Here is a 15,353-nt window from a genome sequence, read left to right on the forward strand (position 1 = left end):
AAGCAAATAACCCATCCATGACAACACATTACCTTGAGACCATGCAAACTTGCATACCATTATTAACCAGGTTAATAAAGTAAATTATTACATGAGTTTATGACATGGATATGATGGGTAAGTTATAGGATAAAAGATATTATCCACTTTTACAAATAAAACAAATGCATTATGCAATGAAGCCAGTGTAAGAATATATGAAATTTTAATGATTCCCTAGTATAAAAACAACATTGGCTTTTTGGTGTCAAATAAAAGTGTATTAAAACATTAATGATGCAAATAAAATCATACAAATTCAGTGGCTAAGTATTTAGACATGATCATGCAATCATGTATTTTCAAAATTTAGAACAAAAACCATTTTCTTTAAATATTTATAATCCAAAACCCCCACAAAAAACCCCTAAACAAAACCTAAATAAAAAGTCAACATCAAATTCTAAAAAGACATACCTGCTTTCAATAAGTTGTGTGCCATTCATCAGTGATTCATATTTTGACTGAAAGAAAAAAAAGAGAAGAAAAATTATTATTACACCATAGTACAATTAATACAAAAAAATATATACCATATTTTGTTACTGATGGAATACCGGTGTCAGACACTGGTGTAAAAATCATATCATTAAGTAATTTAGCAATATCTTACCCATGTCCTTGAGGTATTAAATATTATATCCCAATGAGTCACATTTTCAACTGTATTTGAAACAAGATTCATCCATCCATTTATTACCCACCAAGTGAATTTCCGAGTGTGTCATACAAATTTGCTAAATTATGTCATTTTGGTTAGTGATATCATCTTCCCTGGTCTTAGCTGTATGCAACTGCATATCTCGTTAAGTAATGTTGGAAGTAATGTTAGATTTTACTTAGTTGATGGTGAGTAACAAATAAAATACTACACTCATTTTCGCTAGATAGCATTTTTACGAAACTTGTGAACTTTGCATGCTATTCTAACCTCACTTTCGTTCACTTGTTTTATAAAAATTATATCTAGCAAAAACTTGTATAGTATCCATCCAATCCCATCCCATCCATAAGTCACATATTTAATTACCTTTGTTGAAGCTTTAGTCATAATAACAGCTGTGGCTGATTTATCAAACTGAAATAAAAATGAATGCAAACATAATTAAGAGAGATGCATATGGTACAAGCCTTTAAAATAAATATGTTGGAGGTTTTTTTTTTCTTTAAATATATATATAAGTAATTAACTGATATACATATTCAACAAATACATTATGCATGAATGTTATAGATTGCACACTGCTGGTACATTGTCTTCATTAATATATGAAATAATTAAATCAGGTGAAATTATGTACCTGTGGCCGACCTGCCCGTCCAATCATCTGGAGAACTTGAGTGTCTGAGTACTCCGTTGGGACTCCCATGTTGTAGAACATTGTTGACTTGACCACAACAAGGTGGGCGGGAAGATTGACACCCATCGCCAGGGTGCTTGTAGAAACTAGAAGAAAAAACATATTGTAAGTCAGTAAACAAAACTGTTAGAATTAAAGTATGATCGTTATACATCCAATGAAACATTAATCAAGACTGATTTAATATAATATACTCTAAATAAGTGACACTGGTTTTGGTTATCACACCACTAAATGTTAGAAATAAATACTTTAACTAAGCTATTTGGGCGAGGCTATAAAAAAATATATCCCAGCTTATAGATACTGAATTATCTTCATCATTCATGATCATTTTGTGAAGAAAAAAATAACATTCAGATATTTGAATAAAATATCAGTATTCTACTATCATGGATTAAGATATGTGCACTATATATAGTTAATTACCACAATAATTTAATAATTTAATCTTTATATAATTTGTAAAATATATTAAAAACAGACTGAGAACTGGCAAATGTCCTTCACGAAATAAATTTTCCACAAGATTTCGGTCCTGAACTGCCATTCCTGCATGGTGAATTCCAATACCTAGGTACACCAGCTCTGAAAAATAAGAAAAAGAAAAACACTGCCAAAACCAAATATGTGCTTTTAAAATATTTCATAATAAAATTAATTACAATGTCATGCACTTTTTTCATTGTATTATAGAATAAAACATTTTTTAATTACCTTATAATAATGCACACTGATTAATTTTTATATGCAGTGAATGCAAAATACATCTTCACCAAAATCAGTACAAATCAATGAACAGTTTTATGTGAATATGGATGTTAAATTAACACAAACCTTTTTTTTGCACACAGGGAAATATGAGAGAGATATGATGAAAAGTTCACTCATGACAAATCATAATCATGGTTAATAAAACATGCTTTTTTTAATCTACCTGAAACCTTTGAATCATTTAATGTTCTTGATATCCTTTGTACGTGATCTCGGTGCTGTGCTTTCAGAAGAGATCTTCCATAATGCTCCTTTTTCAGAGTTTCGCCTGTATACTGAACACTTTTTCGTGAAGAACAAAACTGCAAATTACAACAAAAAAATAAAAAGGAAATTATTCCAAATTTACTTTAAAAATATTTAAAGAAAGACTACAAAAGCATTATTGTGATTTAACTAATATCTGTATAAGACAGAGTGCAGGAGATTTAATCATTACAATTTTCCAATTTCCTCTTTAAAATTTTATACAATATAAACTAAACCTTTAGTTTTGTGCTATTTTTAGTACATTAAAAATGAACATGAAAAAATTACAATCAAATAAATAGAAATAATTTAATATGCATAGAATTAATAACATTGTTTGGTGGATGTAACATTTTTACATTTGGAGAAATTGGACCTTAATGAAAGTTTTAAATGTGAATTGTGAATAAATTGGTATTACTATAAGTGTTGGTTTATGCTCTGAATATGCATCTATGATTCCTTTGAGTTTATATGCCAGATTCATATCAAAGCGAAACTCTGAAAAGCCTTCTTTGAAGGGGTATCCAATGACAATTTTTTGAAGATGAACAGGACGATACTTCTCATCTAGCTTGTAGTGTACTGCTGGTCTGACACCGCTGCCAAGCCATTTTGCAATCTGTCGAATAATTAAGAAAGTAATTTCAGAAAATGGCAAATAACAAGAAATTATTTAATTTATGGAAAATAATACATAAAATTACCAAAAAGAAAAAATGATATTATTAAAATCAACAAAAACAAAAAACTCAAGAAAACCAAAACAAATATGACAGCCTCTAAATATGTACCCTTCCTTCCTGCAAAATTAATATATAAATTATACTGGCTATTGCCAGAAGAAGTGTTTTGACTAACACTATGACAGAATAATGTTCTTGAAAAGTTCAATTAATGATTAAAAAACAAAACAGAACCCCAGATAAAGTGAGACTAATTAAAAATGTATAACTGTATTCATACATCTTCAATATTTGGCATGGTAGCAGACACGGCTATGAACCTCATGTTAGATCGGTCTGCGGATTTCTCTGGCAGCTGAAGAGTCTTCATGCGACTAAGAACAGCTTCTACAGTTGCTCCTCGATTACTGTCATTCACAATATGAATCTATAACAATTGAAAGATATATATACATAACGCTATTTTAAAGATTTATTACAATAAGTGACAGAATTATGTACATACACAAACAAATATTCACTTCACCTAAATCACATCTTATTCATCCACTGATAAAAAAAATTCTAGGACAAAAATACAGAGATATGTTGCTATGATGGTATTGGTCATAAATGTTCCCACACAAAAACACATGCATGCACACACACATGCATGCACGCACGCACACACACACACAAACACACCACAAATATATCATCTCTGGAATTTTAATTTGATTTAAAAAATGAATTTGACCTCATCAATAAGAAACAGTTCAATCATCTGAAACAAGGATCTGTTGTCTTTCCACTTCCGTGACATGCTATCCCATTTTTCCTGAAGATAAAAAAAATAAAAATAAAATAAACAAAAGGAATTGGAAACATATGATCAAATTTTCCTATAAAAAGAAACATAAGAATCTATTGAAATTTACCTTGACAATATTTAATTTTAACTTATTTTCGTGTTTATATCCAATTAAGGTTTAAGCACACTGTCCTGGGCACACACGTCAGCTATTTGGGCTCTGTCCAGGACAGTGGGTAAGTGGTTAGTGAAAGACAAGTCGGTATACCTACTGAGGCACTCTGTGTTGGAGCCGGTACTAGGCTGTGAAACCAGTACCTATCAGCCTTATATCCGATGGATTAACCACGACCCCACCGAGGCCAGTCACCTTTACAATAAATATATTGTTTAATAGTGGAGTGGCTTAGCTCCAAATTTTGATGAAATCGTGACACGCTGGTCCAAAGCACCAAATTTGGTATACTTGTCAGTTAGGTCATACAAAAACATTATTTGATGAGGTGCCCGACCTACGACCCTCGGAACAGTATTTTTCAAGATGGCTGCCACCAACATTATCAGAAATAACCCTTTTTACCATAACTTTGAAACTAAAGGTCTTAAAGAAGTGGAACCACTGTCTATATCTACTACTTGAATGGTGTTACTGGTTTTATAGTGATTAAAATCATATATGTCCATATTCCAAGATGGCCGCCACCGCCATTTAAAAATATCACCCTTTTTAACATAGCTTTGAAACTACAAGACATAGAAAGGTAGAACCAGTGTCTATACCTACTATTTCAGCATCAAGGTGTTATGTGGTAATACTACAGTTATGCTGGCCAGTATCATACTTGCCCATATTCAAAATGGCCACCGCCGCCATTATAAAACATCACTCATGTCAGCATAGCTTTGAAACTACAAGACATAGAGGGGTAGAACCAGTGTATATATCTACTATTTCAGTATCAAGGTTTTATGTGGTAATACTAGAGTTATGGTGGCCAGTATCATATTTGCCAATATTCAAGATGGCTGCCAACGCAATTATAAATTTTACATCTGAGTTTTGATTTACAAGACTGTTTATATCAATTATTTCAGGATCAATCTATTTAGTGATACTAGTTTTATATCTGTATTTAAATAGTTTATTACTCATTTGTGATTTATTTGTTTTGTAATAAATATAACATTACATAACGATAAAGATGGTTTATTCAACATAACAGAATACATGTTTTACCAAACTAATAATAAAAATGAAGATAGATTGTGAATTTTTTCAATTTTGAACATTTTATTTAGTTTTCATTTAGGGTATTACATGTACTTCAGTTAGAAATGCTGATTCTCATCTTCATCCGTTCTCACTGTGAACGAAACCTTTCCCTGTACATTGATGTACTGGAGACACTTACACCATGGTTCTTTGTCTTTGGCCATCAGAATTATGCTTGCTGAGTCTCTGTGCATTTAAGAGACATGAAGACCATTCCTGACGGAATCAAGGATCAGCTAAAACACTTTGGGGGTTTTCCTAAAGGGAAGAAGAGGTTTTCAGCTATCCCTTTAGGCCAAACTCATGAACAAAACAATGCAAATGTAAAAGACTCGGGTGAAGCTATCGGATTGACAGAAAACCCAAAAGCATTGAAGAGGTGGATGGTTGCTGGTTCCGAACAGGCTCGACTACTGACAGAGTTTGAGGAGCAGTATTGTGGAAATTATTCTGATGATTTCAAAAGTCACGAGGCAGGGTTTTTAACACAGCAAACCTTTAAAGCACAGGTCAACAAGCTCTGTGCAATAATTACGTCAATGGGTAATCCTTTTACCAAGAAATCACAGGAGATTATGTCTCTTGATAGTCATGACAGTGTGGACCTTCCGCAACATGGAAAACATTGGAAAAGAAAAGTACAAAGAGTTTGTTAAGAAGATTTTGGTTGAAAGAAATCCATCCATCCATGCTCCAATTAAAAGAAATAACATCCTGATCTTCAAGAATTCCACTGCTAAAAGTAAAGCAAAGACCAAACAACAAATATAAGACATTAAGAGTGACTATAGCCTCTTCAGCCAGTTGTTCATTTCCTGTCAAGTGCGTGATGGAAACTTGGAAGAGTTCTTTATGCACAAAAACCACCCATGGCCTCCATCTCTAAGCGACCATGGCAAACTTCGATTACCAAGTTACAAATCCAACCTACTGGATCTTTTGGACTGCAAAATGCCGGAAGCTCCATCTAGCTTTGATGTCAAAGTATTTGACGGCCCAGCAGTGGTGCATTCACTTCCAGTTGGAGATGCTTCAACATTTGGCCAATACAATAAGGAGATCTTCAGACAACTTCACAACTGTAGGCATATTCATGTTGTATGGGATGTCTACAAGACCAACAGTCTAAAGGAGGCCACACGTGAAAAAAGAGTGCAAGGGTGTCCGGAAGGTTTCAACACAGACAAAGCTACCAAAGGACTTTCGTGCTTTTCTACATGACTCAACCAATAAAGAAAGATTGTTTGCTCTACTCACTGAATATATTGAAGCCACTGATTTTCCACCAGACAAAGTAGTCCTCTGGTCACTCAGTTGTGACAAAGGGCAGCAGTGAGCCAGAATCTGACCAGGAAGAGGCAGATACCAGAATATGTCTACATGTTGCAGATGCTTCACAAAAAGAAGAAATAATGATTATGATCAGCACTGTAAACACAGATGTGGTCATTATTCTTATTGGCATTTATTTCACCCTGGTATTCAGCTTTGGGTAGCATTTGGCAAAGGCAAAAACTTCCGCTACTTTCATATCAATTCCATTTGCTATGAGCTTGGAGAAGACCGATGCTGTGCTCTTCCATTCTTTCGTGCCTTTACTGGATCAGATATGACCTCTGTTTTTTTTTGGAAAGGCCAAGAAAAGATGCTGGGAAGCTTGGACGTCATTTCCACCTGTGACAGAGGCATTCACTTATCCTAATGTGAACCCATTTAATCCAATGAGTTTCAATTCTCGACACTTTGAAGTCATAGAGAACTTACATGCATTTTGTATGATAGTTCATCACGCTCAAGAACTGTAAACAACCCAAGAAGAGAAATGTTCCTGCGAAAGACTCCCAATGATGCAAACCTGCCACCAACTCAGGCTTCTTTGATCGAACACACAAATCGAAGTGTGTATCAGGCTAGTATCTGGTTGAGATGTTTGGAATCTGAGCAGAACCGTCCTAGTCCAGAGAGATTTGGTTAGGTTAAAAAGAACAGCCATTGGGAGCTAATTTGGACCACACAACCAGAAGTATCAAAAACTTGCAAGCAGCTGATCAAGTGTGGATGCAAGGCAGAACCTATTTGTAAAAAGGAAATGTGTTTGCAGGACAACAGGACTGAAATGCACTGCATTGTGCCACTGCAGAGGACTTTGTACTGACTGAAGTAATATAAATGCTGTTTCAAATAACCAATAATATGAATATCTCACGGAATGACATTGAATTATAAGTTTCAAACAATAGTTTCCTATATCCTTGACATTTGAAGAACATTTTGCATCTTACTGTTCATTCCATGGGTGGCCATCTTGGAATATGGACAAATATGATTTTAATCACAGTAAATCCAATATCATCAGATATCATGTAATAATAGGTATATATTCTGTTTGTATGTCTCAAACCTTTAGTATCGTATTGAAGTTATGGTGAAATAGGTAATTTTTAATAATAGTGGTGGCGGCCATTTTGGAATATGATCAACTATAATATCAACCTATTTAAAATCAGTATTAACACATAGGGTGACCCTAAAATAATGGGTGTAGACATTGGTTCCACATTTATACGGTTAATAATTTAAAAGTTATGTTGAAAAGGGTGATTTCTTATAATGGCGATGGCAGCCATCTTGGAATATCGATAAATATGATTTTAATCACTATGAATCCAATAACACCATTCAAGTAGTAGATGTAGACACTGGTTCCACTTCTTTACATCCTTTAGTTTAAAAGTTATGGTGATAAAACCTATTTTTGATAATGGTAATGATGGCCATCTTGAAAAATACTAATCCGGGGGTCGTAGGTTGGGCACCTCATCGAATTACGTTTTTGTATAGCCTAACTATCAAGTATACCAAATTTGGTGCTTTGGACCAGCGTGTCACGATTTTTTTGCCAAGCCACCGGACTATAAGGTCACTTTAAAAAAAAAAAAGTTTGATGAAAACACCTGGCAAATTCTTTTCACTTTTCAGTTTGAATAATTAAACCTAATTTGATATAATAAAGTATAATATAGAAATTCCAAAGTTTCAAATATTGTAAATGTGGCCAGATGACAAGGGTACTATATTATGCACATGACCAGATATAACAAGATATTATCAATTAAAATGAATATTATCTGTATGATGCTCACAGGAGTGGTTAATATAAGATTCACTTGGTGCAACTCAGAAAAGTCTTCAAGTTCCGTGTCTCCAGTCAATTCCATCAAATTTAAACTGTGAGGTGAAAATTTACTTTTCCAGTCCAGATACTTCTCAGCACAGAGAGCTTTCATGGGAGCCACTGGAATGATGGAAAATCAATGAATCGCAAGACAAACTTAAGAATAACTTTATTATTATTATTTAAATACACCAGCATTATACTGGACTGAATGGACAGATGGATGAATGAAAGGCTGGATGACTTGAAGGATAGATGGAAGGATGAATGGATGGATGTTTTTTTTGGTTTGTGGGTGGATGGGTGGATCGTTGAATGGAATTCTGATTGATGAGATGGGATGGAAGGATGGTTGAATGGATGGAAGGATGAATAGATGCATGGGATGGAAGAATAGTTGGATAAACGGATGGATGGTTGAATGGATGGATGGATGGGGTTGTTTTTTTTTGTGGGTGGATGGGTGGATGATTGAATGGATTTCTGATTGATGGGATTGGACGGGATAGAAAGATGGTTGAATGGATGGAAGAATGGATAGATGCATGGGATGGAAGAATGGATGGATGGTTGAATGGATGGAAGGATGGTTGGATGGATGGGCTTTAGTTGAATGGATTTCTGATGGATTGATTGATGGATGGGATGCTATGGGATGGAAGGATGTTTCGATTGATGGTTGAATGGACAGATGGATAGATGGGAAGCTAAAGAAGGATGGATGGGATGGATGAATGGTTGGAAGGATGGGATGAGATAGGATGGGATGGGATGGGATGGGATGGGATGTATGGTTGGAAGGATGAATGGATGTGGGTTTTTTTTTTTATGGGTGGATGGGTGGACGGTTGAATGAATTTCTGATTGATGGGATGGGATGAAAGGATGACTGAATGGATGGAAGGATGGATAGATGCATGGGATGGAAGAATAGTTGGATGAATGGATGGATGGTTGAATGGATGGATGGATGGATGGATGGCTTCTTTTCTTTTTTTGTGGGTGGATGGTTGAATGGATTTCTGATTAATGGGATGGATGGGATGGAAGGATGGTTGAATGGATGGAAGGATGGATAGATGCATAAGATGGAAGAATGGTTGGATGAATAGATGGGTGGTTGAATGGATAGAAGGAAGGATGGATGGAAGGTTGAATAGATGCATGGGAAGGAAGAATGGTTGGTTGAATGGATTTCTGATGGATGGATGGCATGGTATGGGATGGGATGGAAGGATGGCTGGATGGTTGGGTGGGTGAATGGATGGATGGATGGATGGATGGATGGATGGATGGATGGATGGATGGATGGATGGATGGATGGATGGATGGATGGATGGATGAATGAATGGGTAGTTTAATGGAAGGATGGATAGATGGTTGGGGATGAAAGGATAAATGGGTGGTATGGGATGGGATAGTTAGATGGTTGAATGGATTTCAGATAGATGGATGAGTCAATGGATGAAAGGTTGGATGAATGAATGGTTGCACTGATGGTTGATGATTCGTTGGATGGATGCTTGGATGACTATAATTAATATTAAAATGTATGGATTTCATACTGTAAACAATCTTCCAATTAGTTCTAGAATTCTTGAGTTTTGTTAGCAATCTAATAATTGCAAGTTCAAAGATGATGGTCTTCCCTGCTCCTGTTGGAGCAGCCACAACCACAGGCTTGTCAGTATAAAACACCTAAAGATAAAATCATAAAAAATATTTCAACACAATCAATTTTGTTTTTGTAAACTGTGTATAAACTAAAATGATACCATTACCAGCATTTAAAACAATAAAATGTTATTATCAATTTGAAGAATTTTGTTTTAAAATCTGTAATACAATTCAATTTTTCTTCATCAAACAAAATGCAACACAATAAATTATGGCTTTTAAATCATTGTAATTAAAAAAAAAGTATTTGATTGAAATTATTATTAAATACATTCATTTCATTTGACCAATCATTTTGGTGATTTCGTACAATATTATATTTAAAAACGTAATCAAAGTGTAGTTTCCATGTGCAGTACATAAGCAAAATTGGATTATTTATTCTACTGTTGTTTGAAAATAGGTAGTTTAATATAATTTATGTCAACTCAAGGAACAAGATTGACAGGGAGCATGTGGTAACTCAAAATACACAATATACTTTCTGACAACCAGGTCCATGAGCAGCTTTAAATGCTTTCATTCTAAAAGTATTACACAAATATTATATTTACAGTATATAGAACTGCTTTTCAATTTCTAGCTTTTGCTTCAAAATTGAGATGCAAAAAGTGCTTTTCACGCCACAAAATTAATTTGAAGCCTTGGTTAAACTGTTAAATATAAAATAATCACCTCATCAAACACCATTGACTGGACCATGTTGAAATAAGGGAATTCAAATATTTCCCTGAATCTGACAGCTTTACAGGTATCAAGGAAACAACAGTTTATACATAATTTAGAAATAATTTTTATCATAAACAACTATGAAATGTTTTTTTAAAAGGAACTAGCAAAAAGGATACGAATCTCATCCACTGATCGTAACTTGTGTTGGACATTTTTCTGTCCTAAAACAGAATAAAAACAAATATATACCAATTGACTAGACCATCTTATTGAAAACACCGGTAAATATAAATGAAGACATGCTAACACAATCATACAGTATTGGGAACATAATAGAGATGAAAGACATTAGACAAAAAACAAATCTGGAAAACAGGGTCTTGAAATGTAGGTGGTTATGGTAAGCTTTTCATCAAAGAACAATTGACAGGAACAGTTATTGAGTAATCCTAAAACACAAAATCTGGGAAAAATCACTGCATTTTCATCTCTGAGATACAATATAAATAAATAAATATATATTTTAATGACACACTCAACACATTTTATTTACAATTACATGACATCTGACATATGGTTATGGACCACACAAATAATGAGACTACAAGTACAAGAGGCTACTCTATATGATTAGACAAATTGCAATATGAGGACTAATTTATGACCAGATGTAAATCCATTAAAAATATGTATATTGCAAAATCGAGCAATGTTAATGTTATGGACTACAAACCTGTAAAACAGAGTGGTGCTGGCGTCAACAGACAATCAGTTACTCCTTGAGTCACACTGTCATTAAAAACTGAATCTTGTGATTTAGATATTTTGCATTCAGGTGAACTAAATATTCCTGAATAATTATTGTAATTTTCTTTGTTTTCAGAAGCATATTTCTCTTTGCTTGTTTTATGTTTAGTGACAGTATTGTTGGATGGTGTCATGGCATCAGATAAGTAACTGATTCTGCCTGGAGTATTTGCTTGACTGTTGTTAAACATAACACTTTGTACTGCATGAGATACGGAAACCTGACTTGCACCATTTGCAGCAGTTTTCAAATGAGAGTGGATGAAAGGTCCTTTATCACTGAAACTGAAGTAAAATATATATTTAAAACTGCTAACATTTATAAAATGTATTATTTCTAAATCTGATTACTTCTATTTGTCAAAATGTTTTATCTGTCCTTGTTTACAAAATGAACAATAGTCATAGTCCAAAACAAAAACATTGTTGAACAATATTCAGTCCAAAACAAACATATTGTTACATTAAATTGAAAATTAAATGCATCTCAAATGTCAGTATGTTAGATCTGGTGTATTTTGATATTTCATTCTGCTGTAATTGAATGGAACTGTGAAAAACTTGATACCTAAATTCCAAATAGGTAGATAATGACATTTTAAAATAGGTATTAAACAAGCAAAAGTTTTTTCTTCTTATATTTTTAAAGTTGAAACAAGATAATAATAATGACAAAAAAAAAGTTTGTTTTGTATAATGACACCACTGGAGCACACTGATTAATTAATCATCGGCTATTGGATGTCAAAAATGTTTTAATTTTGACACGTAGTCATCAAAGGCATTCAAACATTTGAATAAAAGAAACTTTTAAAATATTAAATATATGACACCAAAATAATGTTTTCAAAACGTTGATCAAAATAAACCAAATAAAGAAAGAAAGAAATGTTTTATTTAATGACGCACTCAACACATTTTATTTACGGTTATATGGCATCAAACATTATGGTTAAGGACCACACAGATTTTGAGAGGAAACCCGCTGTCGCCACTACATGGGCTACTCTTCCGATTAGCAGCAAGGGATCTTTTATTTGTGCTTCCCACAGGCAGGATAGCACAAACCATGGCCTTTGTTGAAACAGTTATGGATCACTGGTCGGTGCAAGTGGTTTACACCTACCCATTGAGCCTTGCGGAGCACTCACTCAGGGTTTGGAGTCGGAATCTGGATTAAAAATCCCATGCCTCGACTGGGATCCGAATCCAGTACCTACCAGCCTGTATACCGATGGCCTACCATGACGCCACCGAGGCCGGTCTAACCAAATAACTGCACAGACATTACAGGTGTTAGAAGCAACAAACAATCCTTTCAAATTCAGATGTATACTGCCAAGGACTATGTCACATTATAAAAATATCTAAACTAATAATAACATTACCTACTTGTCCTCTTCCTATCATTCTGGGAGCTGAGCATATTCCCTGGAAATATATGTATTCCTTAGTGCTTTGCAAATTCAAGTTATGCATATTTTTTTCAAAGATACACTTTATACCACTAAATATATTGATATAATTATACATAATTTATGTTTATACAGGATAAACATCAACAATTTAAAATGAATAAAGATACAAATATTACATGTATTCAGGGAACATTTTGTTCAGTATCACGATCCAATTTGCTATACGCGAGTTTTAAAGATTGCTACAAAATTTTAAAACATTAAACAGTGGTTACTAAACAACTGACTAGAAATATTGCTAATTTCAATTTTGAACAAAAAATTTCCTTGGTATTTAAAAAAAGAAGGAAATCATACCATTTTGTCTTTTTTGTGATGGTAAAAGAGCTTGTGAGAGTGAAAAGTTCTGCAATGAGTCTACTGACAAATCATCAAAGGATGTATCATTCACAAATGGAACCTTGAACTTCTTTGGTAGTTGTTTGGTTGGTTTATTCTGCACCTGTGATCTCTGCAAAACCTGGGACAGAGATCTGTCAAATGGTTCATCCATTGGAAAACCATACAAAGGTTCTTGTGGGGCAGCTGGTACAACAGATGACCATTGCTTCCGATTAGAATTATCAGTACTAGATGACTTATTTCTAAATAATAAAAGAAAACAAAACACAATTTCATGATCTTAAACAAAATGTTTACTGTAATTTAATTAGAAAGTTAATGTTCAACAAATACAGATTATTTTGTACACATATTCCAATCAGTGCACCACTACTTGTATATCAAAAGGCCGTCATATGTTTCATTCTGTCTGTTTTTAAAGTACATATTAAAGATACATCGCTATTAATCAGAATGTGTAATGGATGTGGCAGAAAGAATTTTTCTTCTCTGATTGTCCAGATCAAGGACCTTTGGTTGAACATATGCTGGGGTATCTTTCAAGCATTCTAGTGTTTATTTCTAACAAAAGGGTTTTACTAAAAAGGTTTTAGATTTTTGTTCATCACTTCTTTGAATACATATTGTTGTTTTTATTAAAGGGTAATATTATGTTGTTTTGAGAGTAGAATGTCAGTTTTATGATTAGTTAACACAGCATTATATCCATCATAAACAATACAAAGTTTGTTTTTTTTAATTATATTTTTAAAATCCATTTGAGCCTGCATATACAGTTTCAACGATAGCTAAAGCTAACTAAAATAAATTATAAAATCACCTCTCTTGATCATCTGAGTTGCTTACACCAAAAAATAAGTCAAACTCATCCATAATTCACCTGTAAAAATAATAAATCACAGAAAAGGCCAATGCAAACAAAACAGTATTAAGTTGATTATGTTTGGTGTTGATGAACGAAAGTTATTTATATACGGTACACTTAGTTTTACTGGTTTTGTGTATCCTTGATAAAAGCATAGTCTAAAACAATTAATTAATTAATATAATTAATGAAAACAAGCATTCTAAAAGTACTGCTAAAGCAATACATGTCCCCTATTGGGCCCAACAATGGTTTGTATTTCCTAAATTCAAGGGTCACAACTCTTGAAAAGTGGGTAAATCACCATGAAAGTTAAACTTGATCTGTAACAGTACATGATAAAGCTATACACAAATTTCATCTCAATATCTTCAGGCATTGCAAAACAAAATTTCGGAAAACAAATTTTCATATCTCCTGTGTTCAAGGGCTATAACTCCGCCACAATGGGTAAACTGCCATAAAAGTCAAACTTGATCTGTAGCAATACATGATAGCTATACAAAAAATTTCAGCTCAGTATCTCAGACTTCTAAAAAACTTCCTGAAAACAAATTATCACATCTCCTAAGTTCAAGGCCTATAACTCCATTAAAAATGTGTAAATCGCCATGAAGGTCAAACTTAACCTGTAACAGGATATGATAATGATATACACAGTATCTCAAGGCCTTCTAAAAAAAAAGTCTGGAATTTTTTTTTCATATCTCCTAAGTTCAAGGGCCATAACTCCATCACAATTATGTAAATTACCATGAAAGTCAAACTTGGTCTGTAACAGTACATGACTGGTAGGGGACTAATAAGTAAAAGGACAACTAAAGCATCAGCTGTAAGAAACTTTCACATTAACAATATAGTAGTCTGTATATTGTAGGCTAAATGATCAGCTCAGATTAGCCTAAACACGACACTATATATCAGCAAAAAATAAATACTGTTTAATATTTATAAAAAAAATTCAACTATTACCATTGATATAATTTTGGAATGCAAGTAAATTTTAAGAAAGAAAAAATTTCAAACAATTATAACAAGACCTGTTTGATAAATTACTTTGTTATATTTTACCAAATGGACATGCTCTCCGTCAACCTCGATAGACCTAGTGATGTTGGCTAAATTATATTTTTGTTTTCTGAAAATACTTTAATATTAAAAAATA

General features: G+C 33.5%; 1 protein-coding gene across 1 annotated transcript in view; it reads right to left on the bottom strand.

The window, feature by feature from the left end:
* Positions 1 to 14,418, bottom strand: part of LOC121367804 (probable ATP-dependent DNA helicase HFM1) — a 32,165-nt gene extending 17,747 nt beyond the window's left edge. Inside the window, exons 1-16 of the mRNA XM_041492179.1 lie at positions 14,144 to 14,418; positions 13,279 to 13,565; positions 12,892 to 12,934; positions 11,430 to 11,788; positions 10,873 to 10,917; positions 10,700 to 10,767; positions 9,913 to 10,045; positions 8,316 to 8,467; positions 3,846 to 3,926; positions 3,390 to 3,536; positions 2,845 to 3,045; positions 2,338 to 2,476; positions 1,887 to 1,988; positions 1,341 to 1,486; positions 1,070 to 1,117; positions 457 to 503 (exon numbers count right to left, since the gene is read on the bottom strand). Of these exons, the coding sequence (XP_041348113.1) occupies positions 457 to 503; positions 1,070 to 1,117; positions 1,341 to 1,486; positions 1,887 to 1,988; positions 2,338 to 2,476; positions 2,845 to 3,045; positions 3,390 to 3,536; positions 3,846 to 3,926; positions 8,316 to 8,467; positions 9,913 to 10,045; positions 10,700 to 10,767; positions 10,873 to 10,917; positions 11,430 to 11,788; positions 12,892 to 12,934; positions 13,279 to 13,565; positions 14,144 to 14,196 (2,051 nt within the window). The 5' untranslated portion in view covers positions 14,197 to 14,418. The remainder of the gene's footprint in view (positions 1 to 456; positions 504 to 1,069; positions 1,118 to 1,340; positions 1,487 to 1,886; positions 1,989 to 2,337; positions 2,477 to 2,844; positions 3,046 to 3,389; positions 3,537 to 3,845; positions 3,927 to 8,315; positions 8,468 to 9,912; positions 10,046 to 10,699; positions 10,768 to 10,872; positions 10,918 to 11,429; positions 11,789 to 12,891; positions 12,935 to 13,278; positions 13,566 to 14,143) is intronic.
* Between the last annotated feature and the right edge of the window lie 935 nt (positions 14,419 to 15,353).

The sequence above is a fragment of the Gigantopelta aegis genome, chromosome 3, assembly GCF_016097555.1.
Source record: "Gigantopelta aegis isolate Gae_Host chromosome 3, Gae_host_genome, whole genome shotgun sequence".
NCBI classification, from domain to species: domain Eukaryota; kingdom Metazoa; phylum Mollusca; class Gastropoda; order Neomphalida; family Peltospiridae; genus Gigantopelta; species Gigantopelta aegis.